The sequence below is a fragment of the Scomber scombrus genome, chromosome 24, assembly GCF_963691925.1.
Source record: "Scomber scombrus chromosome 24, fScoSco1.1, whole genome shotgun sequence".
Classification (NCBI taxonomy): domain Eukaryota; kingdom Metazoa; phylum Chordata; class Actinopteri; order Scombriformes; family Scombridae; genus Scomber; species Scomber scombrus.
This window is the reverse complement of record NC_084993.1, coordinates 14330353-14352273: the sequence shown is the minus strand read 5'-3', so window position 1 is coordinate 14352273 and position 21921 is coordinate 14330353. Positions and strand designations below refer to the sequence as shown.

The window sequence follows — 21921 nt, the reverse complement described above, 5'->3', positions numbered from 1 at the left end:
TTGGTCATTAAGGCTCATCTGGCTCAAATGTTACACTGTGTGCCATGTTTGTGTGTCGCCATGGCAACCTCAGACATGTGGATTTGTTGTTGCGTGGGGCTTTGAGGTCATTATGGCGACCCTCTTGATTTTATTTGCATCTAATCGTAGCGTCCATACCAGCCTGGCATGAGACATATCAGAATACACTTTGTTTGATGTTTCCTGTACCTTTAACTCAATCATCAGTATTGCGTAGAATATATCTGACATATTAAAGCAACTAGACAAGCAGACACTGACTGGATATGACATGTGCCTGAAAGGTAGCTTCACATCTTCATTGTTAGCATTTAATACGATTACTCAGATGATTAAAATAGACTCACTGGGTTGTGAACAGGAGAGGAAAAACAAATCATTTAAAAGCTGCTGATTGATTTGAGCTTCAATCTGCTTTGAATTTATCACCATGGTGTGAGGAGAATGATTTGACTTGTTCAAGGTAACAGCACTTTTAATTGGTGATTTAAAGCTTTTTAATGATTATTGTGCTCAACTTTTGAGAATGGCAATGTTGACCGAAAGTTTCCCCCGGAACTGCATCAGTAAAGAATGAGGCCAGCTGATCCCCTGTGAGTTAGCGGCTGTGTGAACGCAGCGGGAGGGGAAAGACACACATCCCGATGCAGGAAGTGTGCTGCGCTTTAACATTTTTCTCCAAATTCATTATTCCCAAATCACATCAATCAAAAATGTTTCTGGTGTCTGGGAGAGCTCTCTGGAGGAGCCATTATCTGCGCTGCTCGCAGGGCCGAGGACAGCAGTGGGGGAAATGCAGAAAAGTAGAGCACATTGGGGGGGGGGGGTTACGTTCCCATGTCCTGTTCACAAAACGCTGTGAGCCTAATGCTGCGAGGAGCCCGCCGCTGAATGCAGATGGTGTGTTACCGGTTGGCGTAGTGCTCGATCCGGGTGTGCGTGTCGTCATGTGAGAGCTGAGGGGACGATCCGGGCCTGTGAGAGAGAAAGAGAGACAAGAGAGAGAGACAAGAGAGAGAAGAGAGCTCGTGAATCCAAGCGGGAGGGGACTCATTAATCCACACACGCGCACTCACACGCACAAGCCGCATGAATCCGCAGGAGAGCCACGTGGGGAGCGACAGTACGAGGCGCAGATGTGTGGCGGGGAGTGTGAGATGCTCTGTAAATAAGCTCCCTCCGCTTGTATCCTGCACTCCCGGCTCGGAATACATTTGCCTTCGCTTCAAAAAGACGTGTCGGATCTGAGATCTCACACCTCATCTGCTGAGGGAGAGATCAGTGTTTTGACATCATTAACCACGAGTCTCTGAGGATCCCGGCAACTTCTCCTGCGGTGTTTTAGTCCTTGAGAAATTAGGATTTGACTCTTTTAAACGCTGAAAACTTCCCTTTAAGAGGGCACCTTGACGCTGTCTTTTATCTGTTCAGAGCTCAAACACAAGAGTTTTCAGGATGAACTGATGAATGCAGGAAAGTGTCAGGATCCAAATATAAGAAACAGTGTTCATATGTGCTTTAGGACTTTTGAAAAATCATCAGCCTGCCCTTTAATAATGATGTTAATATTGTATATGGCTACCAGCATGTTTAATATCACAGCAGGGACTCATGGTGAATCACACATCTGCAGGATGACGTGAGGTCAAGCAGCAGCAAGAAACTGTGAGATGATAAACCCACCACCACCACACACAACATGACACTGTACACAATGAGTGTGAAATGAGTGGAGGTGAGTGTGTGTGTGTGTGTGTGAGAGATTTATTAGAGAAGAAAATCATGAGAGAACAGAAAAAAGAGAGAATATTTGAGAATGAGACTGAGAGACTGCGTGTGTGTGTGTGTGTGTGTGTGTGTGTGTGTGTGTGTGTGTGTGTGTGTGTGTGTGTGTGCGTGTGTGTTCATGTGTGTGTGCAAACCAGGTACTCACGCATGGTCTACGGGCCAGAAGTTGATCAGAGTGACAGGACTGCAAGACAAAAAAACGTGAGATGATGACACAGGAAGTGGGGAGGACACTGCACAGCAAGGCATGATGGGAGCAGTAGCATGGAAAGCAGCGAGGGGAGCGAGGGAGGGGCGGGGGGGTAGTCTGAGAGCAGATTGACACGAACGATACAGCGTGGTCACATATGAGTTATTGTGCACAGGTACAGCACGGGCTTACACACACACATCAGCAGTATAGATCAGTCACACAACACACAAAAACAATATAAAGGCTGTGTGTGTGTGTGTGTGTGTACATGTATAAAAACCATACAGTGTGTGTACATGTTTAAACACTTATATAAGCCTTTCATTCATCACTTGCACACAATAAGAGTCTCAAACTGTAGAACATTGATTATTTGACAATAAGTTTCTTACAGCACAGCATGTCATACGTCCATATGTGCTGTAAAGTAATGAACATGTGGCCTTGAGTAACAGTGAGACATTCATCATTCTTCTTTAGGTGCCAATACATGCATTATTATTGATTTGGTTGCTGACTGCTCTATGTACCTTTAGCCAACAGTGCTGTTACGGATAATTGGATTCCAATAATCATAAAAAGCTGATACTGACTTTGGCTTATTGCAGGTATCAGCCATAATTAAAAAGAAAGCACAGTATAGAAATAGTAAATATACTGTATGTTTGAGGTGATTTATAGCAACCTGAATTTTTTCTGTGAGGTTTGCTTGAAGTGAGAGGAGGCATAAAAACTGTTATTTTGATGGAAATTGGGTCTTAGATGTTGTGCTGAGAACATGTGACAGAACCACGTCACCCTGCTGCCAATGTGGTGATTTATAGCAAACTAAAGACTTAGAAAGACATAATGCTTTAATAAACTATTTTTAATGAAACACTCTCCATCCAGAAGATGCATTTAAATCACTATTTTAAAATAGCATTTAACATCTTATTGTATCTATTGTCGCAGCTGTTTCATACTGTACTGTATGAAAAGCCTCATTAAATCCCTGCAGCATGTGAAGGCAGCAGGGCAGATATGTATTTGTGACAGAGATGTCATTATGCATGACTGTTACTGTGTTCACTCTGATTAAATCACATGCAAATTACACCAGGCTGCTAGAAAGCGCGCGCGCGTACGCACGCACACACACAAGCCTGGTTAGAACACTTCAGTCTGTTTATGAAAGAAATGTTGGAAAAGGAACTTCAATTTTTTACTTTACTTTGAAATGCATTACAGTGCAAATACAGCTGTATCACACCGATGAAGATTTAATGTGATCACTGATGTACTGTAGAATAGTTTGGAGTGATGCTACATCTATAAAAGATCAGGGTTTCTTGGAGAAGCTCTCTCTGTGTTTGTTGAGCTATTGCGGTCATGCTCCACTGTGATTGGCTATGTGGTTTCTCCAGTTATTACATGAGACCCAGTGGTTTATTTAACTGTAAAATGTGATGTTAAGTACATAACAGAGCAAACTGGTCAGATCCAGTATCAGTCAGGCTTTATTTCTATTTAGAAATTCTAGTTTTTAAAAATTCAGTGATTTCTTTTCAGTTCTTGACACCTTTCAACAATATGAGGCATCAGTCACAATAGATGTGAGAGAGAGAGAGAGAGAGACTCACGTTTCCATGTTGTCTCCCTCCAGAATGGTCTGGACAGGCAGGTAGCCCATGCGTGGATGTTTGGCGAAGTAGCGCTTGGTCCTGAACTTGTTTTTCAGCACCTTGGCAAAGTCCCTGACGTCCTCTCCTGATGTAGTCTGGAGAGAGAGAGAAACAGGGCACAAAAGTGGCTTTGTTAACTGCAGTGGGAGTGGGGCACACACACACACACATATACACACACACACACACACCTTTTAGAAAACGCTGCTCATTTATTTCAAGTCCTTTTGACTTTATTCACACGTCCAGTGAGTGAAGTTAATGGCCTCATTGTCAGGCCTGAGTGTGCCATTACAGTTACAAGAAAGAGGAAACAGATTTATGACTCTCTGCCAGAGCTTCAGTGTCTTCATTTCAGCCTCAGGCCTGAGCTGAAGACATCACTGTTAACCCTCCGTTTCCACTAGACTACTGCTGCAGCAGAGGACAGCGGCTGGATTTGCACTGAAGTAAGGTTCACTGTTGAGAAACACCATTAAAAGACACCGAGGTGCTTTCATATTCCAGGAGTTTCAACAAGCATCAGTAGTGGATAACCACTTGGGGGCAGCAGAACAAGCTGTAAGAACATCATTCACATTTCATGTTGCAGTGAAGTGGAAACGTGTTAGCAAACAGATGCTATGATATTAACACACCTAGCAAACACAGAGCAACATTGTCATTCAATTTACATAGTGAATGCAAGTCTACTATTTTAGCTCAGGTTTTGACTCTATTAACTTCTGAGAAAATGTCACATAACATAGTGTACAGTGGAGTTTATCACAGCTTTTTCATTGAAAACAGTCGGGTTGATAATACTTGCGAGAATGAACCAAAACACTGCAGTTTGAAAAAAAGGAGGTGCTAAAACAGTTTTTGTAATTTTGGTAATACACACATTTACTTTCTTGCTAAGAGTTATATAAGAATATTGATATACTTTTCATGTCTCTACACTAAAATATGAAGCTAGAGCTAGCAGCTAATTAGCTTAGCTTAGCACCAAAACTGCAAATACAGGGAAACAGCTATACTAGCCTGGTTCTGTTCAAAGGTGAAAGAAACAATCAACCGTTACCTTTAAATGTGGTTACAGCATTTAACTCCTCATGGAACCTCAAACATTACATTTCTGTTTGACAGACCCAAGCTAGCTGTTTCCCCATGCTTCAAGTCTTTGTGCGAAGCTAAGCTAAGCTAAGCTAAACTAATCATGGTGGTTGTAGCTTCAAATTGTGTGCAGTGGTATTGATCTTTTTTTCCTACTCTCTGCAAGAAAGCAAATAAGTGCATTTTCCAACCTGTCAAACATCTCCTTCTATATAACAGTATTGATTAAAGCAACTTTAACCCACACTGTGAATACTGATGATAACGGTCCACTGTTTCTTTATGGCAAAAAATGAGCTTAAACCTTTTTATTGTGTCAAGGGGGGGGATAAAAAATATATACTTTTCTCTTTCATGTGATAGCAAACTAACATCTAACAAGACATTTAAAAATGTCACCTTGAGATTCTGTGAAACTATGTGAATGAAATCATAATACATATTACATTGTTTACTGACTAAAGAATGTAAGGTGTATTATAATTCCACTCATGTTTGTTGTATATATGAATCTCAGTTGGTAAACAGGGTTATTAGCATTAATAACTGGAGGATGTTCATTATACAAAGAGCACTGCTGATTAAACAAAGGCTTATTGAAGGTGTAGGAGCAAAGATATGATAAGAAAAAACATGTGATTTATTGAGGTATGGTTTTGGCAGATGTGAGTGTGAGAATGATTTTCATATCGTAAACCAGGGGAAGCAAGTCTGCCACCTTACACTCACATTGTTTTTGGTCACTGTTTTAAATTTACATTTCATTTGCACGCAGCAGAGTAGGAATATATATTCATACCGGAGTGCAGTACTCCACCATGGGGTACTGCATCTTGTGTCCCTTGGCGACGCGACCGGAGAAGAAGCAGCTTTGGCAAATGTCATAGTTGAAATGTTTCAGACTCCGATATCTGCGGAGGAGAACGAGAGAACGGAGGAGGGAGGTCAAGAAAGCAAAGGAGGAAGAGAGGAAGATTGATGAGGAAAGAGAGTAAACAAACGTCAGGGTAGAGCGGAAGAAAGAGAAGAAAGGGAAAAAAGGAAGACGGACAAATATAAAAGAAAGGGTGAGAATCAATAAAGGAGCAAAATTTACAGCTCTGTTTTCCCCAAAGTAGAGTAGTTAAAATTCTTTCAGCCCACTACCTAAATGAGAAATTTATTCTCTGGCCCCGGGACTCTTCATTAAAATGTATCACCACTCTTGTCATGCAGGGGCCCACCAACAATAGAGCAGACACACCTCCCTTTACAGGTCCCAACCTTTAGTTTCAAAAACAGCCCTCCTGGGCTTCACTGCTATTTAAGGGCAGAGGCAGCAAATAGGACCACTGCACTTCTATCATTCTAATCATATCATCAATCATTCATATGTACAAGTCGGCTGTTTTACTGCTGCTGCTGAATTACATTAAGCTGACAAATAGTTCCACATGCTTTTATACAGGCTGAGCTCCACTGTGGTGACAGAGAACAAACTCATTGATCACCATGGGTTTTTATTGGAATAACAACATCCAGATAAAGCTTTATGAGCTTGTGAGTAATGAACAAGCACATTTTTTTATCTTTTTAACCGTCTTGAATGTGTGTTCATTTTGATTTAAAATTACATTCATGTCTTCTGTGTTGTTCTGTTCTCCTCGTCAATGTTGCACTCAGGTTCAAATAGAAAAGGCTTAGGTGAGTGTTTTTATATCACATGAATATAGTTGATGCCAGTGTTTATCTAATGAGGCCTACAAGTCTCTCGATAGTCTGGGTTCATTTTAAGGGAGGAGCCCATTCATGGAATGTGATAATTAGCATAATCAACAACCATAAACTGCTATATAAAGCTGCCATTTGGCTTCAGTTGTAGGCAAGTTTCATTCATACAAATGCTTCCAAAGAATAAAAAAAGATGAATTTCATACTGCACAGCTTCACCACTTCCTGTTGGGGATCAGCAGTGTCAGTAATGGTAACATGAGAAAAACAGCTGCCAGGGACAGAAATACAGAGGGGATGATTTTATGTGAAGTTACATGCTAAAAAAAAAAACACATTGATAAAGAAGCGTGGCTCATGGGGCTTCACTCTGTGATGGCGTGTCACACTGTGTGAGATGGGTCTGAACACGCTGCTCTGTGAGGAAGTGTTTAAGCACATCAGCATGCTGACCTGACTACATGTTGGTGTTTACCATGCTCACCATCTCAGTTTAGTGAGTTAGCATGCTAGAGTTGGTGTTAGATGAAAAGTGAAGGGATTGCCACTATTATCGAGATTGGTTTTGTAAGAAAGTGACCTTGAGGGACGGAGAACGTTTTGTACAGGGAATACTTTTATCTGGCGTAGCTGTAAAATAATACGAGCTCACAAGTGTGTTTTGCAGCATTTCTTTGGGTCATATTCCTATGATACATTTCGGAATTTAGTGTGTCTTTGGTCTCAAAAGCTTTAAATCGCCCATCGATGAAAGTTTCTCACTGTCATCATAGTCAGCTATATGAGATAACTGTTCCAGCCCGGGACAAAAGGTCACCCGAGGATTTGCGACATGAATAAATGTAACAGATTCTCTTAAAATCTCTTGTACGCGTCGCTTAAGAACAGATCTTTTCATATGAGTGCTTCTTGCATGAGGCCTTATATGAGCAGAAAACAAGAGAAAGCAAGACATATGAAACTAATCCCATGCTTCTTTGAACAGATGCTGAGGCCTGGTGTAGAAACCACTTCGCTGGGTGTCATGATAAAGAGAATAGCTCCGTGCAGCCGGAGAGCCGTCTCGCTTTTGTTCCTGTGCGCGCGTGCACGACACATAAAGATAAATATGAAAAATCCTGCTTGTGCTTCTTTAAATAAGAAAAACACTACAGGGGATGCAAGAATGCTCACTGCTTTAAATATGAACAAAAATGTATTGTCTCACTAATCGGAAGGGAATGTCTTTGCTCTCAGTTATTAGGAATTAGACAATGGTGAGGTTATTAAAAAGAAAAGCAGCTGATACATGCTATAGACTACAGTATTATACAAATGATGTCAGTGCAGTTAAAGCAGGTTCATTCATACTGACTCCACAGACTTAAAGGTTCTGTGCTGCATCACACCAAATTGAAAATGAAAGTGTTTTACTGCCCTTTATGTAAGAGATGAATAATATAATGCTCTACAGCAAAATGCTCCCAATTCTGCTCATTTTTTTTTTTTTTAGGTATTCAGATGAGCTGCTGAGAAGGTAGATTGTGTGTGGAACTCTTCAACTTTAAAGTGTTAAAAATTAATAGTATTATAAACAAAAAAGCACCCCGAAGGCATGATGAAAGTGGAAAGTGAAGGAAAAGAGAGCTGAATGCAAATGCACTAAGATATTTACAGATGCTTTCATTGACTCTGAACTGTGTTTTTGTCACATAAAAGCAAATAACAAAGTCAGGGAGCTTATGATAAAACACGATTGGGGAAAAAAATGATTCATGTTATTATTTCCAGCAAAATAGATGTGTGACATGACTTCCTAAAAACACCATCAGGCACTTCTTCAAAATTCATCCACAAGATTTCTGACCAAAACCAAACATTCTTAAATCTCTACACTAGTTGCAAGTAAGCCACAGAATTGATTTTAAGGTCTTATTACTTATTTAGAAATCATATTATTATGATATAACAGTTTGAGTCTCCTGACCTGAAGCCTATGATGGGACACTCTTTACAGATGTTACACTTGGCCTGGTGTTTGGCGGTCTCTGCGGCGGCCACACGATGCAGGACGGGTAACCACACCATGGACTGAGGCTCCAGACGCATCCAGTCCAAAAACATGGCGGCTTCCAGCTCAGGTTTGTTGTTAGCCTGAGAAAACAGTTACAGAAAGCACGGTTTAAAAACACAAAAGTCAAAGTTGCTTTCAATATGACAAAAAGAAGTCATCATCAGAAACTTTTCAATCTTATCAGCTGGTGATGAGCTGGATTCCTCTCTTTGTTTGAAGAAGTGTGTTTTTCTTATTGTGTCTTTCTGTGAGAATCAACACTTAAAAAGATGTTTCACATTGAGAGAAAAGAACTCTGCTTAATATTTGATGTGTTTTGATGTTTTTTTGGGTTGTTGAAGCGGTAAAAATGACCTTGGATGTTAGGTTATTGATGTAGTTAACAACTGCCTCGTCTTACTTTGACTTTGACTTTCACCGCTGCACCTGCCATCCTTACATAAAGGCTGCTCATATTCTGTGTTTGCTTTATTATCAACCAAACTCATCATCAGAGTCAATCCAACTATGAACTTTCACTTACAGGTAATGTGCGTCTGATGCATATTTTATTCCTCTGTGCTGTAGAGCTCCATTGTTGTCCAAAACCCATTAAAAAGACATCAATGACATGTTCCTTCATCACCATGAACACACACTGTAGTTTAGTTTGACTCATCACACACACCGTCCTGTTATCACAAATACTAACTAGATCATGTGATAAATGTGGATTAATCCGCCACTGAAAATAGTTCCCAAACTAGTAATGTTTAAGGAGAATTACTGGACCTTTTAAAACATGAAATGATATGTTGCTGCTTTTACATATTAATATAGGAGCCAATGGGCTTAGAGCTTAGATCCACAGACACACTCTCTCTTTGTTTTTGTCCTTTTGTGGAATTTATAACATGACTAAAATATCACTAACCTTTTTTAGACCGTGTTTAGATTTATCTTTAGTCCTGTCTGTATTATTCTAAAAATGGAAGAGCTGAACAGACAAGAAACAAAAATAATCTAACTTTGTGCATCATTTTCCCATCAGCAGGGACTCTGGGAACTCCAGGGTCTCGGAGTTTTCATGGAATTGACGCCCCACCCCCCTTATCTCTCGCTCTTTTTTTTCTTACTGTCTCGCCCACATGCTCCCTGACTCCTCAGAGGAAGCAGCTGGAATGAAACTAAACTGTCTCCAATTTTAGGGCTAGAAGAGATTAGATAGTCCACCTGGTGTGTGTGCATGTGTGAGTGTGTGTGTGTGTGTTCATGTACTCAAATCATCAGAATCTAAAAAGGAGCGTTTGTTTAAACCACATCGCTGTAATTAAAAGCTAATATTTCAACTTTTTTTTATTCCTTCTATTATCATTGAAAAGGTTTGACATATTACAGCTATTACAGCCTCAAAAAGCTGACAGAAACTTGATGCTGACAGCTCTCACACAGCATCAGGGCTTGAATTAGTGGCTCTGTCAATCAGTGTGTTTGTGGAAAATGTCTTCAGTAACATCACAAACAGACCAAGTGGGCAGGAGATGAGAAACGGCGTCTGGAGCCACGATTATCTCCACAAATCACACTGTGGTGCTCGATAACTGAGTCGTCTCTGAGCTTTCATTCCTCACACTGCACACAGGCAGCTTACAATGATAACGAGGCCACGTTTACTGTTTGAAATGCACTCATTTTTTTAAACAGTGACTTCTTTGTCTGCGGAGGTCAGCAAAGGCAGCTCATGAGCATTTGGTGGCCATCAATTTTGATTTGATCAGCTGTAGCTTCCCAGTAAATTGTGTGTTGTTGTGGCTGAAAGAGCAGCCTTCAGCTGACTGAAACATGCACTTGATGACTCCACACAGGATACTGTGCTAAACGGGACCGGTTCTACTTTCTCTCTTCTGCTCCAGTGTGCGCCGCAGAGCACACGCACACTCTGAGGGCTCGGCTCAGCCAGTGTGAGCTGACAAATAATACACTTGTTATGTTACTGGAAGTGCAATAAAAGCTTCTGGAGTAAAAAGCAGAGAAGAGTAACGTATTAATGTAATCCACACAGAAGATGAACAGACTCTAAATGATGAAAAATAAAGCTGTAAAGAGTGTGATTTACAACACAACAAAACAAATGAGGTTTTTCTATCATCCCATCATATCTACTGTCCTATCACACAGCCCTGCTGCTAAGACTGAGGCTGAAATGGCATTTCCCAGCATCCTCCCTGGCTGATTCAAGACACGGAAATAAAGAAAGAACATTGCAGTGTAAAGCTAGTTATCCTTAGTATTACTATTATGAATACAATAAGCACCGACTGTTATATCATTGAAACCTGTTCAGACCACCTGTGCATTGTTGTGGTCCCAAAGCTTTGATTGGATGAGGGAGGAGTTTAGTGAAGGGTTGATTTCCACAATATTACCGTTGTGTGACACAGAACAATGACTTCATAATACATTTCAGAAACAGAGCTCAATCCTATGTCCAAAGTAAGGACATGAAACATGAAAAATAGTGGATCATCTCTCAGAGATCAGAGATAATCCAGTCACACTGCAATCACTGAGATCCTCTGAGGAAATAAAAAGATATGTATGCTGCGTTTACTGTCTGCTCCGACACATAGAAACATGAAGGAAATGCTGTTTTTGGAGAACTGGTGACTTTAGTTTCCTTGCTGTTGTGCGCTGTCATGCTGTTTTCATTTTCTGCAGGTGCATTCATACATTGTCTTCATTCTGCTTTATTTGTATGGGAGATTTTTTTTTCTTTTCTGGGCCCGTCCGCAAAAATGTCCATGTTACCATGCCAGCAACATCTCTGCAGCTGTCAGAGATCATTTGTTTGATCCCCTGCAGTCTGTCACTCACTTCTCCTGCCTGACACTTCAATTCACACACACACACACACACACACACACACACACACACACACACACACACACACACACACACACACACACACACACACACACACACACACACACACACACACACACACACACACACACACCCTATTTACTGGAGTCTGTGTTCCCTCTCCTGTTGTTATTTTTCTTGCTTTTATCGATGTTTTGCCCTTTTCTGCAAAGCTTACCGACAATCCACTTTCTCTCTATAAATAACCTGATTATGCCTGACATGAATAAACACTTGGATGATGAGTGTGGCAGTAGGAATATGTAGCCTTCATCTGGAGGGGCCTTAGGCAGCGGTGCAAATAGACGTGCAGGAAATCACAGTATTTTGCAGTCCTGTTACTTTTATTAGAGTCCATTCATTATCACGCTGTGTAACTGTGTAAGGTCAAATCAGGCTGCTAACTCAGGCTGAGACATGTAGAAATGAGTGTTTGGGTGTGTGTGTGTGTGTGAGAGAGAGAGATAGAGAGTGTCACGTACAAACTGGAAGCAGCTGCGGACGGAGGGCTCGATGTTGGAGCCGCCGAAGGAGGCGACCTCGCCGAGCTGCCGGGGGATCTGGATGGAGTCGTGGAGGAGGAGGCCCAGACGACGCTGGTCGCAGAAACCCGTCGCGCTGGCAACCTGCCTGAACAGGTCTGGGGGAGGAGGAGGAGAGGGAGAGAGGGATCAGACAGGACAGAAGAAGAAGTAGAAGAGAAGGATGGATGAGGAGGAGAAGAGAGACAGTATAGAAGTAGGAGAGATGGGGAGGCGAGAGATAGAGCAGACCTGCGAATTTGGCTTTTCTGAATGAAAACTGTAGCACCTGTGTGATTCCTGGAGATCAGATTGTTTTGTTAGAGGTGTGATCTGTTCCAAGCTAAATGCAAATGAATCCAACAAGCGCCGGTGGCAGATTGAGGTCTGACTGCGTAAACCCTCTCGGGAGGAAGTTTGAGACACATTGTAGAGTGATGCTGAAAAGATAAATACATCAGTCTATCCAAGAAACATACATAAGCTTTACTCCTCCCAGCTGGAACTACTTTAACCAGTGTTCAGTGGAAACAGCCTCTACAGGGTGGGTCCAGTCTGTGCCTATGATGACAAAATGAAGGCATAAATGGAGCTGAATGAAAGGGAAAGTTTATGAAATCACATCTGGATTTTAGCTGATATGAGACACTTGAAATCAAGTTTAAATAAGGCCACTGAAGTTTAAAGAGGGTGTAGTTTTCAGTGACAGTAGCTTAAAGTGTTGCTGTTTAACAGAGCGGCAGTAATGCTATTTTTTCAGTGTGAGCGCTTTCCCTACTAGGAGGTGACTCACTTCAACAAAAACCTCCACGTCTATTGTTTTCTATGTAAAATCTGCCGCATCACTGGCATCCACTGCACAGATGGACACATCATGGTCACTGTGCTCTGACTACTACTTCAATCTGTTTGCTCTTTATGTGGGAACATTCTTTTGATTAGCAAGTCCTTAGACTGTCAAATAATCCCTCCGTTATTTCTCAGAGCTCAATGTAGCATCTTCAAATTACTCACTGTGTTTGACTTACATTCTAAAACTCAAAAGAGATTTATTAGAAGCATCACATTAGAGAAGCTGAAACTAGGAAAAATGTGGGATTTCTGCTTAGTAAAATATATAAAAACGGTTTGCAATTCATTTTCAACGAATCACTTCATCATTTAATAGTTTCAGCAGTAAAAATGATGCATATGCATGAAAATGATTGAGTCAGTGTGTGTTAGCTCATTGGGGTGGGTGGGCTGGCCTTTTGCGAGCCACCCACAGCAGCATTCATTAAAAAAAACAAACATATTTCTCATGCCTCTATTTTCATCTGCCCCATTTACATGTTAAACATGTTCAAATGTGATTCCGGGGCAACCCCTCAAATATCATCCACTTCTTCCCACTTGAATTTGAAAGCCTGGTGATTTTCAAAAATGGCTGAGGACACAGGGAAGAGCTCTGACTAAAAATCACTTCAGTGTGTTTAACTTACATCTGTATTTATCCTCCAGGTGAGCCTTGCAGAGTGAGATGATTCCAGTTTTGAATGAAAGAGTCCGGATTTTTCCCGTGCGGCCACTGACAACCAACAAAACACATGAAAAAACATGTTCAATCTGATAAGGGTCAGTGATACATAAGGGTTGGTAAGATGAGCAATTCAAAAATATCTTGAAAGAGTGTTTTAAAAGCAGCATCAGGATTGTTAAAATGTACTTTTAGCATTTTTGTTGGTTTTATGTCATTTGAAATGACATTTGCACCATTATTTACCAAAAGTAAGACTGAATGCTCCTGAAAATGTCAAATGGTGTAACCACAAAAGAATGATAAATATTACATATTTTATCCACCTACAGTGTATTTATGTGGACTTATACTAATAATTACTTCATTTAAAAAATGTAAATGTTTCCTGATCTCCATGGTTACCCAGATGAAATGTAATATTTAGAACAATTGTATTCCATTACCTTTATTTAATATAAAAGTTATAATGTAAGATCATGCCAAACTAGTTGATATGGTGTTTTATTGACAATTTACTGTTTTTAAGCAAGTTGAATTATTTGGTACAAAGTTTTTATGGTTATACCACTTAGACATTTTTTACCATAATCCTCTAATATATTCTCTTAAAAATGGATAAAAAGCACATATTTTCACATTTTAACCCCTTTAAATTTGACTGAACCATATGGACACAAAAAAACCTAATTGACACATAAATCAAAGAATGAAAACTTGTGTGTGTGTGTGTGTGTGTGTGTGTGTACAGTGTGCTCCACCTACGTGTCGTAGACGTTGAGGAGCCAGTTGAGGCACATGTCTACACACAGCGGGACGTTGACCAGGTGGGAGTGTGTCTGCTCCAGCCGCTGGTAGAGGCTGGTCAGACAGGTGACCAGCTGAGAGATGTCCAGCAGCTGCTCGTTCTGCTTCAGGCCGTGCTGGTCGAACACCTCGCACGCCATCGGCATGCTCAGCAGGTCCACTGCAGAAACAATCAAAGAGGGAAGAAGAGAGAATTGTTTAAACGCGTGCACGTGCGAGGCGGCAGGCTCTGCTGACACTGTCCTTCAACTGCAGCGACTGGGTTTGAAACCTTCAATGTTCAAAGTGTCCCTGAGCTGCACGCTGCTCAAGGACAGTAGTGAGAAGGTGACTTCACTCCAGGGATCAATAAAGTATCACATTATTCATCTTTAGCATTCATTAGGTCCACTGAAGGACAGAGAGAAAGGAGAGAGGTGTGATACTAGTTAGGGGAGGTCTTTAAATGATCCTGGCATGGCTGATAAGGTTCAAGAATGTCTACATACCTGTACTGGCACACATACATGCCACTACAAGATAGTGAATTTTGTGACTCACTTTCAAAATTAAAAAGTCAACTTGTGCTTTTGGCAAACCAGCTGTTTCCCTTTTCTGCATCCAAGAACATCCACTGTGGAGGGTAGCAGAAGAAAAGACCCCACCTTTTCCAATCTACATTATTAAATATAGTAATGACTAATGTACAAGTAACCTCTAAGCTATGTGGACGCCTCTTAAACAGGATTTCTTAAAAACATGATGCTATTGAAGCAAGCATCACTATAGTAAACTTTGAGGTTCTGGTTCTGCTTAAAGCTGCATTGATTGATTATGTTGCCACTTGAGCCTGCACACAACATGACCTAATCAAGTTTACACATGTTAGCAAACAGCTGTTTATTTACACACCCAGCACACACTGAGTATCATTAATAATCATTTGCAGTCATGTTTTCTATTCACTTGAATTGAATTGAAGTCCATTATCATCCTTCATTCTGCTGAGAAACATATCTGCTCAACGCTCCGCTGTGTTCGTCAGCTGTTTGGTGTTGAACACAGTAGAGTTTTTATTAGAGACCTGTGACTGGAAATTACTCTGATGAGAGCTCGGGGTCCATTTGTGACGTTTCATTGAGTTTTGTTTGCTTACAAAAATGCAGGATTGAAACTTCTTTTTTTTTTTGGACAATTGTGCATGACAGTAATAATAGTGAAGGAACTGCATTGCTGGCCCAGTGGTTACCGTACAAGCCACATAATGGCAGTAACCCTTTGACCACCAAATTCTAATCAGTTCATCCTTGAGTCCAAGTGGATATTTGTCCCAAAATTGAAAAAATGGCTCAAGGCGTTCTTGAGATATTGTGTTGATGAGAATGGGACGGAAGGACAGCATGAAACATAAAACATCTGGCCACAGCTGTCGCCAGGCACGGAGGTAGAAAAACAGTGTGGTGTGTGCAAAAGTTTAGGCACTGTAAAAGTTAGAACAACACACTACCTTCATCCTCCTTATCGTGACATCCAACGTCAGAAGTATGCAACAACAGAACATCTACAGAGGTCTGACGCATTTTAGACACAGGTGCTGCAGACTGATGAAGTTCAAATAAACTCTTTGGCCACAATAAGCAAAGCTTGGTTTGGAGAACAAAAGGAGCAGAATGTCATGAAAAGAACACCTTGCCAACTGTTAAAGATGGGGGTGGATCTATCATACTTTGGGCTTGTGTTGCAGCCAGTGGCACAAGAAAAACAGGTGGAGGAAAGAATGGATTCCACTAAATAGCTACATGTTTTTGAAGCAAAAAAAAAAGAAAAAAAAAAAAAAGCGGACAGCTTCTAAACATACCTCTGAATCCACCATGAAACACCTCCAGACACACCAGCTGAAGGTTTTTGGAGTGGCCCTCACAGTCCAACTGACTTCAACATAACTCAGCTCTTATTTACAACTTTACATTAAATCCAGGATGTCTGACTGTCAGTGCTAAATGCTTCAACTAGAGAACAAAACATCCAGTTTAATTATCAGTTCTGTACAGTCCCAACAATAAAGTGTGCTCACTAATGGATCTGCTGCTGTTTGTTACTTTACGAGTCGTCTACTTTGGAGGCCGTACGGTCGACTTCCCCGCGCTCCGACTTCTCATAATCCACAGTGCGGAATTGTTTTGGGTCTGTCCCTCTTGTTAAATTGAATCTTTGAGTTGACTCCTGTTAAATTCACTGAGACGGCCGCCTGGAGTCACCACAGTCCTGTAAACTGCACGAAGCACAGCGTGTAGTGGAACCAATAAGGTCACAGCTTCTGGGACTGTCTTGACTCATAGTGGCTAATATAGCAGCAAACATCTATGTTGGTTTTGGACTAAAAATAAATATTTTGGGAATGTTATAATAACTTGATTTTCACTATTTCATCAAAACTATTATTTGTATTGCTTGTGTACCACATATTATTTATTGTTCTTGATTTTCTTTTTATTGATGCTCTTTCCATTTTGCCCTCTATTTGCTGTAACACTCTAAATGTTCCCACCGTGGAACTAATAAAGGAATATAATATATAATAGTCCTTCATCATCATCATTTGATCCATTATTTATATAAAAACATTGACTAATGCAGCTTTAAGCTTTATTTCTATGTGTGTCAGTAATATAATTGTTCCTCTTTTTATCTTCTCTATCCCTTTTTTAGCATTTAATTTCCCCCCCCCTCTTTTCATGCATATGCAGTTTAAAAACCATGTACAGTAAAGGTTCTATATCTTATTTAAATGCCCATATGTGATCAAATAAAAAGCATATTCCTACAAAAAAGGGATAATGAGAATGATGAACTATTTAAGAATGACTTTAAATCAGGTGAAAAAAAGAGGAAGATAATCACATATTGTAGTAGACAGAGATGAGAAGAAAGAGCAATAAAAAGAAAGAAAGAAAAGAACTCTTAGTCTCCAGCAGGGAATAAAGTGAGCAAAGAGTTAAAGAAACAAGCGCTCTGCCTTCTCCAGGGTTAATCACCAAACCTGTTTGTTTGTATATTTAGAAAGCCTCTGGAACATAAATAGTGCCTCGGTGCTGCGCGGCTGCAGTCAAGCTATACGCCTTAAAAAAACATATCACACACATAACAGCTTGTAGGCGGCTCACACTTTACAGATCCACCGGCGAGAGACGAGAGCGATGAGTAAACACGCATATGGACGCGCACGCACGCACGCTCAGACTGTTAGAGCAGAGGCAAAGATGGAAGAAGTGAGGAGAAGAAGAAGAAAAAAGAGAATACACTAAGGAGGAAGTGAAGGGGAGACGGGATGGATGGAGAAGACTAACACGGCAAATGAGGTGAGCTTAAAAAAAAGAGAGAGAGATGGCGAGTGATGGAAGAAAATGAAGAACAAAGGAGGAGTGTAGGAGGGCTGGAACACAATGAGAGGAGCACTCGTGATGAGAGGATTGTGCTTGAACCAGGAGACAAATCCCTATGTGACACACAGAGCAGGGATACAGTATATACGTATAAAGTATATATACACACACACACACACACACAGAGGTGTACTTACAGCACAGAGCCTTCTGCAGGCGTCTGAGCTTCATGGCTGTTCTGTAGGCTGAGAATCGAACGTTGTTCAGGTCCGCTGGAAGAGAAACAGAGTCAGAGATGAAGGAGGAGGAAATGCTGCAGCTACACGTCTCTGTTTATATCCACAATTTTACTTTGACTAACTGAAGCGAAACTAACAGCCTGGTAATTTCTTCATTTCATCTTCATTCAGCACTGTAATGTATAACCAAGTGATGCAGCAGCTTGTTTCACAGTCAAGTAATCCATGACTTCATTAGATGTTAGTGCGTGTGTGTGTGCGTGTGTCTTACCCAGAGACTGGTAGAGCTCGGCCATCTTGGGATGGTCCCAGCATGTTGTCTGGGTCTGGTGGCTGGAAGGGGACAAAAAGAGACATGACGGTCATCTTTTATTCAGTTCTCTTGCGATGTGAGGAGCTTAAACTTGTTCTACTGACTTTATCGGCTTAACGCCCAAAGTGACTGAAAACTGACTGTGTTGGTCTCTACACTGAGATGATATTCAGTCAACCCTAATTCATAGAAATGGGATGGACAAAATACTAAGAACACCTCTCTGAAACAGATTAAATCTGAACATTACAACATTTATGAAGAGATGATTGATGTATTAGACTAAAAGTTTGATCTAGTCATACCAATAAACTGGCAAGTGAGAATAAGTCCACATCATAGAAAAGTGGACTGACATGTCAGATTTATTCAAGCTTATACAAACATCTGATTATATGAAAAGTCTTCCCTCAAAAGTGTGGAAAAAATCTTATTGAGTCATGAAAAATGTTCTGACCTTTAATGAAGTTTAAAAAATCCATATGAAAATGCTGCATATTGTAACAGTGTAACTATAATACAAACCAATAGGAGTCTCCACTGAAATACTGTGTTTTGATTGGCCACACTTCTGTTCTGATATCCTGTTGTTATCTACAGTGAGTGTACGGTTACATGTTTTGTTCTCCAGGCTCTGTGCTTCAGAACATTCCATTTGAAAGAAAGTCATGGATACTACATTAAAGTGCCAAGTCTCTGCTTCAATAAGAGTAGGTTTACATCAGTATAGAGAGGAAATCTCTCATTTCCTTCAAGCTCTAGCAGTCGGTGAACACTGTATGTTATTGTGATATTGGGGGAAATGTTTAGTTAAAAAAAGGTGAACACGAGCAGCAGATGTCCAAAACCCAATGTTACACATACGATGGGGCAGGAGAAATGTAAGAAAATATGAAGAAAATAAAGGAATATGTTTTGAAAAATGTCACAAATAACATATTGTCCCTTTTCTTGTACTGAGGTAAAATTAAACCATTTCAAGACTATTCAACACAATTCACAACCTAAAACTGTAAATATGGTTAAATAGAAGTGTACCGAAGCAAATCTAACATAATTAACACATTTACCAAAACCGATTCAAATGGTTACTGTTCAGTTTCTTCACTATAGATATATTAAAGCCTCTATATAGTCCAGTGAGGTAAATATGAAGACATATGCAGCTGCAGTTTGGAATAAGAGCTGCTTACTGAAAAAAAAACAAGATGAAAAGTGCTTTTGGATTCCAATGAAATGAATCTCAGTTGCTGATGAATTCGATCAGCTTTCCCGAAATCCGACACTGACATTAATCCTGTTGTTTGTGTGTTTCTCTCCTCCATCTTGTAATCTTAGAAAATAACAACCCGCTGTGGCACTGGTGCTCCGCAGAAAATAAAAAAATAAAAATGAATAACAGAAACTCTATCCTCCCTGTATCACAGCAGCATGATAAAGGGGAGAAAGGAAGGGAGCAAAAAAAAAAGAAAGAGGCAGAGGGAGAAAGAGAGATAGATGGCTGCTGTGTCATTCTCCCCTCACACATTCTCTCCTCGTGACTGCCGCTCGCCGCTCGCAACAGACTCGCTTGTTTGTTTGTGTGTGTTGGAGACAAACAGATCGGGTGAAAAAAGGGAGCCTGGGTGTGTGTGATTTACTCCTTTACAACTGCAATCATAGAGCGGTCTGTGTGTTTTCTCACGTAGCAGTAGAACATCTTAAAACCCTTCAACATTCCCATTATTCCATCATTCCTGCTGAATCCTGTCCTGCGTGTACTGTGTCACTCCTGCATTGTGTTTCCTGTCCACACGCAGGTCAGCACCAATTAACCCATCTAACTTCCCTGTGACCTGCCGCGCTCGCTGGAATAAAGCACTGCCGGTGACAGTTGGGAGCATTCAAAGGACCGTGTGGAACATTGAGGCTGTCAGAGGAAATGAAACTGGCGAAAAAGACTTCGGAGGGTGACACCTTCAAGAAATGGGCAAAAATAAATGGTCTTCACTTTATATCTGCGTGCGGTATGAACTGGGCCGGGTTAAGCTGCTACGAGGGCCCTCGGGCATAAATGAGCAGCTGGGTGCATTTAAACTCTCTACACTTCCTCTCTGCTGTAATACTAACTGACACACACATTTACTGCATGGTAACTGGATTAAACATTTATGTATATCTAATGATAATGTATCTCAAAAGACATCCTGGTTAAATAAAGGTTTAAAAATATAAAACACTTGACTCATGTCAGTTAATGGTGTACTTAATCAGTACATATCTTGGTTAAACTATTACAAACAAGTTCACACACAGTAAAACTCAGCCACACCAAAGAGTGCTATGGTAACATTTGTATATCCTTCTGTAATAGGTGGTGCTAGTAGCATGGTGCTACAGAGGCTAACTAAGTGCTAGGCGGTGAACTACTGGAGCTAACATGCTAGCCAGCTAGGAAAATGCTAGCACTACTCAGTCACACCACAAAGTGCTTCAGTAACATCTGTACATCTTTGTGTCATAGGTGGCGCTAGTAGCTTGGTGCTACAGAGGCTAATTAAGTGCTAGGCGGCAAACTACTGGAGCTAACATGCTAGCCAGCTAGGAAAATGCTAGCACTACTCAGTCACAGGCTGTATCTGAAATCATTCTTCATATTTACCATCATCCAATTTGTTTTTAGTGATTTAATTTACTGCTCATTATAGAGTAACATACTGTAGAGAGCAATAAATGAGTGAATGACACACAGCTATTGTCACATTAGCTGTCCAAGCAAGCTAGTCTGCTATTTATTCAGTTAGCAAGCTCATTAGCTCCATCACTAGCGGTCTCATAACTGTCTTAAACCATGTTATGTGTTGTGGAACAGTCCATGATAGCTGCCTTGTATTTTATTTAGCTCTTCATTTCCTCAAAGGTCAGCACTGCCCAGACAGACGGCTGTTGGTCAATGGTGACAGTTTGCGTGTGGAAGTTAATAGATCTTTGAAAGTGGAAGATCTAGAAGCAAATCCACAGATCATGATTCCAGTGAAAAAAACCCTGTTTAACATGCTGGTGTGGTGTGGAGCCTTGAACCAGAAACCTCTGGGGGTCTCTGGAGTTCTGGAGCCCTGAGGCAGGGGTCCACTTTGTTCAATTGGTCGGTTGGTAATCCAGTCGTGACTGTCAAGAGGTACAGTATCAGTCAGAATTGCTTACCATGAATCCAGTTCCCACTACTTTAGTGAACTGTTCCCCAGAGGCTTTATAGAGAACATGTTCAGAAAGTCTTCATCTCCTTCTACTAATCCTCTCTGTTGTGAATGTAAAACTACAGTCAAATAATCATTTTGCTCCTGAGATTTGGTTTTTTTCAACAGTAGCCACACAATAAGCTCTGTGGCTTTTGTTCTGGCTTTGCCCGCAAATCTGCTTTAACTGTATGATCTCTTATAATACCTGTTGGATATTTCTCAAGTTTCATTTTCTATTTTTGGTATTGTGCAAATAAGCTACACGGTTGTAGACTCGCACTGCATATGCATCATACTGCTGTGACAGAAACCGTTACTTCACCGCTGCTTATTTGTTATTTTATTACCTTAAATATGGTGTCAGCATTTGCCGCAGTTGTATAAAAGTCAACATTCGGCGCACATCCTCACAGTGTTCCCTGTTTAATCCCGGCTGAGTGTCATGATCTGAGCTCTAATTTGTATTTCATGCCATCTTTAAACACCCACTCTGAATTGAAATGCCATCTAGAAAACATTA

The 21921-nt window shown here is 40.7% G+C and overlaps 1 protein-coding gene across 4 annotated transcripts in view; it reads right to left on the bottom strand.

The window, feature by feature from the left end:
* Window positions 1–21921, bottom strand: part of dmd (dystrophin) — a 184835-nt gene that overhangs the window by 15369 nt on the left and 147545 nt on the right. For all 4 annotated transcript variants that reach the window (XM_062445524.1, XM_062445522.1, XM_062445523.1 and 1 more), the window contains 10 exons: window positions 18142–18203; window positions 17829–17903; window positions 14228–14429; window positions 13428–13513; window positions 11908–12065; window positions 8438–8604; window positions 5561–5672; window positions 3625–3761; window positions 1955–1993; window positions 931–996 (listed from right to left, as the gene is read on the bottom strand). In XM_062445524.1, the coding sequence (XP_062301508.1) occupies window positions 931–996; window positions 1955–1993; window positions 3625–3761; window positions 5561–5672; window positions 8438–8604; window positions 11908–12065; window positions 13428–13513; window positions 14228–14429; window positions 17829–17903; window positions 18142–18203 (1104 nt within the window). The remainder of the gene's footprint in view (window positions 1–930; window positions 997–1954; window positions 1994–3624; window positions 3762–5560; window positions 5673–8437; window positions 8605–11907; window positions 12066–13427; window positions 13514–14227; window positions 14430–17828; window positions 17904–18141; window positions 18204–21921) is intronic.